This window comes from Saimiri boliviensis, chromosome 2, assembly GCF_048565385.1.
Source record: "Saimiri boliviensis isolate mSaiBol1 chromosome 2, mSaiBol1.pri, whole genome shotgun sequence".
In the NCBI taxonomy this organism is placed as follows: Eukaryota; Metazoa; Chordata; class Mammalia; order Primates; family Cebidae; genus Saimiri; species Saimiri boliviensis.
The window spans coordinates 121645377-121655907 of record NC_133450.1 but is presented as its reverse complement, the minus strand read 5'-3'; the positions used below and the strand labels follow the sequence as shown (position 1 = coordinate 121655907).

Here is a 10531-nt window from a genome sequence, read left to right as displayed (position 1 = left end):
ACAATTTAAAACTTTACTTAGTAGCTGTATGCTTCTATTCCCTACATCCCTGTTACCAAAGCTATATAAACTACCTCTTTTGAGGCTTCTTTAAAACTGTTGTTCCAGGTGGTTTCCCTGAGGAAAACTACTCTTGTATGTTCAGAAAGGAACATTATCATATGGCAAATAACAAGAATCTTTTGTAACCTAGTTTTCTAAGAAGTTTTTGAGGGTGTTCTAAAAAGGGAACACTTACACTTTTGTGTAAATTTGAAATATTTCTACAACAAGGAGCGTAATATATTTTACTGTTCATAAAGTGGTTGTAGAAACATGGTGTGAAATAGAGGCTCAAAGACATTGTCTTTTGTAACAGAACAATGAAGAGTCTAATACATGGCTTTTTATTTGTCCTCTAACAGGAAAAATTACTTCAGAATTCTGAGAATTATGCTCTTAATTATCAATCAGATAATTCAACTGTATACATAGTAATTATTATATTAATAAATAAATTTATATTCATTCTATGTAAATACATAAGAAGGGAATTATAACTTTAACCCCATGCCTACTGTATAGGAAGCCATCTAGAACTGGCTATTTTTATTATCATTAGTCTATAAGCTTCTGGGGGGCTAGGAGTGTGTTCCTGTATTATATCCCTATAATTAGCCAAATGCCTCATATATAGTGTTTGCTCAACTATTGTTTTCTTTAAGAGATAGGCTATTAATTTTTGAACGAGTGAATAAAACTAATGAATGCTTGGAGCATCAGAGAAGTGGTTTGGCTTGTAGTTGCAATATCATAATTAAGCTCCAAACCCATACGTGCCTTTCTTTATAAGGTCCATTCTCTGTTGCTTTATATCTCTCTCATGCCCATTCTACCAATCCATATAGTTTTCTCTCCTCAATATAACCCATCTCAACAACTGCTTTTGTATCACCTAGCAATAGATGTGGCACTTAAGTCACCAGAGGTTAGTCCTAAGGACCCACCTCAGCATCCTTTTCTTCCCTACTTTAAGCTTAATCTCATTACTTTACAACCAGGAATCAAAATTAAATGGTCCCACAGCCAGCTGAGACAAAATAAAGGATAAAGCAGGATTCTAGCTCCAAAACCTGTCCAATCTCTCATCTGTCACATTTAAACTGTCATTGCTTACATAATATCTTCTGTGGCCCTGAAGCATTATTCCCTCAGCAGACGGAATCCCCATTAGAATCATCTATAGAGGATTCCCAGAGTTTTCCAGCACTTACTAGGCACTACCTAATTCTAAGAGAGACTATATTAGGAACTTCCCTGATTGGAGTCTGTATATTTTAGTGACCTGTTCCTTCTATGGAACTATGAATTGAGAAGTTGCATGCCCTTTTCAATATTGTCCCATTAGAACCCATGGCCTTGACTGCTTCTGAACTGGTAAGCAGAAGACATTGCTAACATTATAAAGCCAATGTACTTGCCTGTTACAGCTCATACAAGATAGCAGTTATTAAATGAATTTGTAATAATCAGTCATGAAAAAGTATAGCCTCAGGTTTGAGAAAATGTTCAAGAGATTCTGGAATATGTACCAAAAAGAAAATTAAACTCAGAGTTATGAAGACTAAATGAGATGATATATGTGAAGCTCCTAGTACAGAGTCCGGCAAATAGCAGAACCTCAATAACTGGTTAGATTTATTATCATGGAGAAAATGACAGTGAGTTTTCAGCATATGCTAGGCACTTTACTAGGTGTTAGGATGACAAAATAAATAAAATAATTGACAAAGGTGGAAGTAAGTCAGAAGTATATATAAATGTATTATAGATTTTAAGGGCAGTACTATGAGGGTACAGAGAAGAGAACCATCAATTGAGTCAGTTTCTTAGGAAAGGCTCCACTGGGAATGTATTGATTTGGGCATTAAAATTGAATAGGAGTCAGAAAAGCAAGAGGATCCGTGATTTGACTGTGTATATTTCTTCTTGGCAGGGACTTACATTTCCTGAAACTATCTTTGTAAAGGCTCTTGCAGTAAGAAGCAGGCTGCTGCTGAATTAAACTCATTAAAATAATCAAATCCCAAAAACCCTTGTTAATTTAAGAGCATGTAAGCATTTTTATCCCCAGTCATCAGCTCTATTTGGAGTTTTACTTTGGTGTTACTGTGGTTAATTGGGCTTCTACAAATTCCAGGAAGGAAACTGCTACAACTAGAACTGCTATCGTCAAGCTCTTGCTAAAAGGCTGAGATGAATAAAGGAGAGCTTGGAAACTCTAAGTACGTGCGAAACAAAAAGGCAGAGAACTGTCCTGTATACCTTTTAGAGCCCATATAGAGCCCAGAAATTAGATGATCACTAGGATTCAGCTTCACTCCAATGACCCATTCATAATCACCTCCAGTTCTGTGTGCTGTAGCACCTTTTATTGTGTGATTTGTTCAGCAGACACATCCAGTTCCTCTCTTCAGTGGAAAGAGCAATTCAATATCCACTTCCTCTTCATGGTAAATCTGCTTGGAGAACAAATGAAATAAATGGAGTCCTGGAATGGCTGGATAGGTCAAAGACAGGAAAACAAGTTTGGAACTTGTCATTATTCAGAGGAGTAAGGAAAACAGAGGGAGGTAAGGTGTCACAAAAAGAGACACAATATTTTGTTAGAGAGATGAGAGGAGGGGATATCCTACTGAGAAAAAGAATTGAGGAATGAAAGCTGACAGTGAAATTCAGAAATTGCTTATGTGTTTCTCACTAGAGCATATAGCATTAATTTTAAACAGCTCCAGGGTCATCTAAATTCGACAGAATTGGACAACACAGTCAATATCTTGGCCTCACACAGCTATCCAGGAAAGACATTTGATCAGGCAAGTAGACTCCTCCTTAACAAGGAAAGCATACATCAATTAATCTCCCTGTTTTGAAAAACTTGTTTTTGTCTCGTGGTGAACAGAGGACCGAGACATATTCAAAAAGCAAGTAAGCTAAGTGGAGTCAGGACTCCACAGGTGTTACAAATCAGCACAAAGTGGGTGTTCAGAGTCATATGGTGATGGTAGGGTTGGAAGCCAGGAAAGCACCAGTGCTCCAAGATAACAAACTAGTTAGGTGAAGCCACGGTACCCGGACTAGCCACTAAGGTAAATGTGGCAGTCAGTTACCTACATTTAGAGAAGACCAGAGCACCAGCTCAGGTCCTTGAACCTGATATAAATGTTCTTCTCAGAGAAGGTTTACACTTCTGTTGAGGTGAGACATGGTAGGCAGGAGTCTGGTGTGAGAATTCTGTAAAAATCAAGAGGCAATATCCTATTAGATTTTTCCCTGAATTTCAAATTATTTCAGATAAGATACTAATGTTTTAGTCACGAAGTCCTTGCCTATGCCTATGTCCTGAATGGTTTTGCCAAGGTTTTCATGAAAACCAAACACCGCATATTCTCACTCATAGGCGGGTGTTGAACAATGAGAACACATGGGCCCAGGGAGGGGACCGTCACACACTGGGGTCTGTTGGGGGGCCTAAGGGAGGGACTGCAGGTGGAGGAGTAACATTGGGAGAAATGCCTGATGTGGATGATGGAGGATGGAGACAGCAGATCACTATGGCATGTGTGTATCTATGCAACAATGCTGCAAGATCTGCACATGTACCCCAGAACTTAAAGTATAAATGTTTTAGTCATGAACAAAAAAAAAGATACAAATGTATGCAAATTCCTAAGGTCATGGCTGAAAATATCAATTCTATTAAATACTGATGAAAAATTATTAAACTTCTGTTATATAAAATGCTGTAGGCATGCAGGTGTTCTCAATTATTGTCCAATAGTAATCTGGTAAACTCTCAAGGTCAGATTAGCATTAAAACTCTATTTTTGACACAGCTATTGATACACTTTGTCTTAACAAAAGCTAAGGTACTATGTTTTAGAATAGAACGTAAATTGTGAATGAGGAGGAATGAAATATGGCATTACATCAATCCCATGCCAAAAAAAGATTATGTTTTATTTAGGTTATCCAATAATTTGACTCAGGCCAGCATTTGGTTCTACTAAATAGCAATAAAATATGAAAAATAAATCAGTGCCTAAGTGTGAGAATACTGCAATTAATTCAATCATCCAGCATTTTCTTTTTATACATATTTACCTATTTATTCTAATAATTGTATTATCAACAATTATAGCTATTTAAAAACTCACAGTGGTAAGGCTAAATTTAAGCCTTACACTAGGGTTATAGACTCTTAATTTGGTGTCATGAAGTCCTGAATTTGAATACCATGACTTTAGCTGTGTGAACTTTAGCCAGTTAGTAGTAAGAATAGTAGCAATAATTAACATTTATTATACATTGACAACTATATGCTAGATGCTGTACTGTGCTTTTGACACACTATTTTAATTTAAATACTCAACTTGTCTAAGTTGTATTTTTTAATTGTATATTCAATTGTTATATAACATACATACTAATAAGAGTCTCTAACATAAAAAGTAATGACCAGTGGACTATGATGGTACAGAAAACCTTGAGGGCAGTTTTCTTCTCATTGTCCAACATTGTCTTCCAGCCAACCCTGCTTGGAGTGACTGAATCATAATGGCTTTCCTTCAACTTCTTTATACTTTATGTGGCTCCATTAATAGCCTGTGAATAGAAATTTGACAGAAGCCAGTTGTATAGCTCTTGTGAATATAAATATAAAGAGGAGAATAATCAAAGTTTTTTTTCATATCAGAGAGATAATTTTCTCTATCTTCAAATAAGCTAGATCCCTAAATGTAAGTTCCTAAGCCCATTTGTGAATATCTATTTGTTCGTTAAGTACAAAGAAATACGATAGCAAGCAAGTGTAAAATCCTACAATTGAAAATGTGCAGAGTTGATGCCACTTGCTTCTAGCACATAGTTCTGTCTCTGTTTCTGTTTCTGTGAATGATTATAAACCAAATGGCTATTCTACAAAGGATATATTCTTTTTGTAAGCATTTTAATTAACATATTGGTAGTCCCAGGTTAGAGGCAGGTGGGGACTTTATGTCACGCTCACACACGTTTGGTATGGTATAAATGAAGAAAAGATGCAGATGTATTCTGTATCTCATGTGCAATTTTTTATATTTTTCCATGAATCATGTTTTTGGAGGTATGTCCAAAAAGTATTTGCCTAAATCAAATTCATGCGGTTTTTTCTCCTATGTCATTTTCCTGGGAAATTTAGTTTTGTGTATTGCATTTAGGTTTATGATCCACTTTGGAGTTAATTTTTATAGAAGTTGTGAGGCACAGGTTGATCTTAATTTTTTTACACATTGTTTTGCACATCCAATTTTTCTAGTATGATTTGTTAAAAAGACATTTGTTGCATTTTTAATACCTTTTGACTTATTTTACATGAATATAGAATGTATTTAAATCCTCACCATTCCAAGATCAGTCTTAATTCTGTTTCCATTCCCTCTACTATGTCATCACACCAATCTCTTTACCCTGAAATTTCTTAAAATGAATGTCACACCCATTATTTCAATTTCTTGATCTCGCACTAACTTGGTTTCCCAAGAACTCATTTGCTGAAGTGATTTGCCTAAGGACACAGTGTGAGTCATTGGTTAAGTCCCATGGATCACTCCACCTGAGTGTTAGTGAGAACTGCTTTCCCCACCCATCACAATCACAGCTATCTTTTCTTTTCTTTTTTTTTTTTTTTTTTTTTTTTTTTTTTTTGAGACGGAGTTTCGCTCTTGTTACCCAGGCTGGAGTGCAATGGCGCGATCTCGGCTCACCGCAACCTCCGCCCTCTGGGTTCAGGCAATTCTCCTGCCTCAGCCTCCTGAGCTGGGATTACAGGCACGCACCACCATGCCCAGCTAATTTTTTGTATTTTTAGTAGAGACGGGGTTTCACCATGTTGACCAGGATGGTCTCGATCTCTTGACCTCGTGATCCACCCGCCTCGGCCTCCCAAAGTGCTGGGATTACAGGCTTGAGCCACCGCGCCCGGCCAATCACAGCTATCTTTAAATAACATCTTGCCTCTCTTTTTATGTTTTAAAGCATCATATCTAATTATAAGTTGTCTTATATACTTACAAATAAATACTCTTCAATTTCAAAAGTTAGAATATAATAGGGTTAATGAAACTCTTATATAATTGATCGATTTAAGCAAGGCTCTGTCAAGCTTAGACAAGAAGTTCTGAGGCCCTCATCTTGTAATTACTGTAGCCAAACCACTGACTGCTTACAGGACTTCCTTGCATAGACTTGAACTTATCCTTCCCCAAATTATGAGTGACTATAACAATTTAGAACTAAACTAAATTAAGTAATAAAAAAGAAACTTGCCTTTTCTGTTTCATTTTCTTCATTTACAGACATCTTCTGAATACTTTCTTACTCCAAAAATATGTATCTGAGCAGAAGTGTTTTCAGGTCCTGGCATTTTTATGAAGGAATATTTCTAGCATGTAATTCTTTTGGTACTAGTCACACCATCATAGCAAAAATAATCTCTTTGTTAATAGTTGTGACATTATCCAATATTTTAAGAAATATGTAAATTTTATATCTGTATGCTTATACAGATAATGTTTATAAAATGGGTTCATACTGTTCTTAACTTAAAACAGTGTAAATATTTTCATGTTGTTAGTTTTTTCAAGTATTATTTCATTAAAGATGCAATATTACATCCTACGATTTTCTATAATCTATTTAAGAAAGTAAGCCTCAATTTATAACATTTGAACTGTTTCAACTTTTGTGTATCTACACACTATTACTGTGAAGATTTTATAGCACACTCATAAACTTCATGGTAAATTCTGAGTAGTGAAAGATTTCAAAGGTTCTATGTATTTTAAACTCTCTTAAGCATATATAGTAGATAAATATATAAGGGCTTAAAATTAATATTAACTATATTAATAGCAATTAAATCAATATTAATATTAATTTTGAGGAGAACCAGCGCAGTAAAGTGACCAAGAGACCTGAGTTCTAGAGAGCAAAACAGGGTAATATGGCCCTAGAGCAAACACAGTGTCACAATTTTTAAAAACATACTCAGAAAGGAGATAAAGATATAGACAAATTTGAGATAACTATGTCACACAGCTATATCTGATATTTATATTTGAGTTGATTCAAAGTTAAAAACAAGTTAACTAACAAATAATAAAACCCCAAAATGGGGATAAAATAATCGATTCATTAAAGATAATAATAGGTGTATTAATAACAGGCCTATGAAGTATTGGGCCTGAGAATGAAGTCAGGGTTTGAACTCAACCACCTTGTTATACCAATCATGAAATTGAGACCCAGAGGGAAAGATAAAGCAGCTGTTGGAGACATAAGTGGTTCTCAGTCCCAGTGTGCCATATTCATTTGAATGCTCTTTCCAAATAGCCTGCTGATTCTTCTCACATCTTAAGTCATAGAAGCACAGAATACGTGACTTTCAATATGACCTCTCTTTTTTTGTATGGTTATTCTGCTTCTTAATTGAGATTTTTTGCATCATCTGCCACTCATTCTCTCTCCCTCTGTCTCTTTCTCTAACACACACACACACACACACACACACACACACACACACACACATGCACACACATGCTGATACACACATGCATTGTATTTTCCAGATTAGAACATAATGGCCCACTAGTTTTAGCCATATAGTAGTTACAGTCATATCCCCAGCCTGAAGGCTCCGGTATGGAGGCTGTTGCCACTCATCACCAGATCAGTGTTATGTAAATAAGTGTGAATGGCAGTCTAGTGAAGACTACGGCTCATGTATAAATTGTTAAACCTGGTTTGCTGAAAGTATACAATTTTATAAATATAGGGGATGTGATACATGAACTGAAAGCAAGAATCAAGATGTTCGATGTAACAAGCAATGTCACTTTTGCTGACAGTGTTTTTCTTGCTTCCTCTATAATATGTGTCTCTTCTTAGAATGTAACAAGACCACATAGACCTGGAGTATTCATCCATGTTGCTTAATCTCAGCCTCCTTTGCATTTTAATGACCTTATAGAAATTATTTGTATATATGGATTTCAGCCACAGGAGACCATGAATAGTAACAGTCACATCAGAAAAAAATAATACTTGCCAAAAATACTTTCTACGAGAGTTACAAGACCAGAAGCCCACTTACGGGTTGGAGAAAGGTAAGGAGGAAAAACACAGCAGTATGCATCACCTGAAACCTCACTAACTCACTTATCTAGAGCAGCTTTAAATCTGCTGGGTCACAGTCCCTTCAAAACTCTGGGGATGGCTCAGAATTAAAAGAGAATTTCTTGAAATCATTATGGGAAGATAGTAACTCCAATATTAACTCAAATTTAAAGTTTTGAGTTTGAAAGAGTAGAGGTTGTGCTGAAACCCTTTTTTCTCCAGGTAATTCAGACTAAACCATCTTTGAATCCACAAAACCACAAGTTTCCTGAAGATGGTTCTATCTCTTTTGACCTGTGAAGATAACACTTATATTCTCCAGAGCCTGTGGTTTGCCTCAGGGAAACCGGTGACATCAATAGATTATTGCTCTTGTTTGGAAGTGGACAGCTTAGACTGTATGTCTCCTTTTTTAGACTTTAAATAGATACTGACACTAAATTTCAAGGTCAAAGAAGTTTATTGAAAGATCCAAAGGAATGAATAAGTTTGGCTTTTCATATGGCTCTTTATTATTCACTCATACTCCATGGTATGAGTGATCTTTCTTTTTTCTCTGCAGGTCTTCTAAAAGCAACCTATATGATGAAGTCCATGGAACTATTCAATCAATCTCAAGTGTCAGAGTTCATTTTGCTGGGACTGACCAGCTCCCAGGGTATAGAGTTTCTTCTCCTTGCTCTCTTCTCAGTCATCTACATGGTCACAGTTTTGGGTAACCTTCTTATTATACTCACAGTGTTTTATACCCCTAACCTGAATATTCCCATGTATTTTCTTCTTGGTAATCTCTCCTTTGTAGATATGACCCTTGCTTCCTTTGCCACCCCTAAGATGATTCTGAACCTCGTAAAAAAGCAGAAGATGATTTCTTTTGCTGGGTGCTTCACTCAAATATTTCTCCTTCACTTACTGGGTGGAGTTGAAATGGTACTGTTGGTCTCCATGGCTCTTGACAGATATGTGGCCATTTGTAAGCCCCTACACTACATGACCATCATGAACAAGAAGGTATGTGTTTTGCTTGTAGTGACCTCATGGCTCCTGGGTCTCCTTCACTCAGGGCTTCAGATACCATTTGCTGTAAACTTGCCTTTTTGTGGTCCCAATGTGGTAGACAGCATTTTTTGTGATCTCCCTTTGGTTACTAAGCTTGCCTGTATAGACACATATATTGTACAAATAGTCATTGTTGCCAACAGTGGCATAATCTCCCTGAGCTGTTTTATTATTTTGCTTATCTCCTACAGTCTGATCCTCATAACCATTAAGAATCACTCTCCTACTGGGCAATCTAAAGCCCGTTCCACTTTGACTGCTCACATCACAGTGGTAATTCTCTTCTTTGGCCCATGCATCTTCATTTATATCTGGCCCTTCAGCAACCACTCTGTCGATAAGTTCCTTGCTGTATTTTATACCATCATCACTCCTATCTTGAATCCAATTATCTATACTCTGAGAAACAAAGAAATGAAAATATCCATGAAAAAACTCTGGAGAGCTTTTGGGAATTCTAGAGAAGATACTTAGGTTAAAAATTAATAGCAGAGGCTGGACATGGTGGCGCATGCCTGTAATCCCAGCACTTTGGGATTCCAAGACAGGTGGATAACTTGAGGTCGGGAGTTTGAAACCAGCTGGCCAACATGGTGACGCCCTGTCTCTACCCAAAATAAAAAAATTCATCAGGCGTGGTGGTGCATCTCTGCAATCCCAGCTTCTTGGGAGGCTGAGGCAGGAGAATTACTTGAACCCAGGAGGCAGAGGCTGCAGTGACCTGAGATTGTACTACTGCCCTCCAGCCTGGACAACAGAGAGAGACTCCATCTTAAAATACGATAATAATAGTAGCAGAAAAATAATTTTTATATTTTTAAAGAATTTCTTGCAAATATAGTTATTAGATACACAGAGATGAAGGCAAGTAAATGCAGTAAGACTACAGTAGTCAGATAGTCAAGAATATTACAAATGTAGTACTAAAAATGAATTATTAATTTTTTAATTACATTTTAAGTTCTGGGGTACATATGCAGAACGTGAGGGTATGTTACACAGGTATACACATGCCATGTGGTTTGCTGTATCCATCCCACTGTCATCTACATTAGGGTTTTCTCCTAATGTTAGCCCTCCCCAATCCCCCCACCCCGTGCTATCCTTCTCCTAGTTCCCCCACCCTCTAACAGGCCCTGGTGTATGATATTCCCCTCCCTGTGTCCATGTGTTCTCATTGTTCATCACCCACTTATGAGTGAGAACATGCGGTGTTTGTTTTTTTATTCTTGTGTCAGTTTGCTGAGAATGATGGTTTCCAGATTCATCCACATCCATG

The 10531-nt window shown here is 36.8% G+C and overlaps 1 protein-coding gene across 1 annotated transcript; it reads left to right on the top strand.

The window, feature by feature from the left end:
* Positions 1-8694: 8694 nt before the first annotated feature.
* LOC101048254 (olfactory receptor 4K17) lies at positions 8695-9726 on the top strand. The gene has a single exon (XM_003935775.1). The coding sequence runs from the start codon at positions 8695-8697 to the stop codon at positions 9724-9726; it is 1032 nt and encodes a 343-aa protein (XP_003935824.1).
* Positions 9727-10531: the final 805 nt, after the last annotated feature.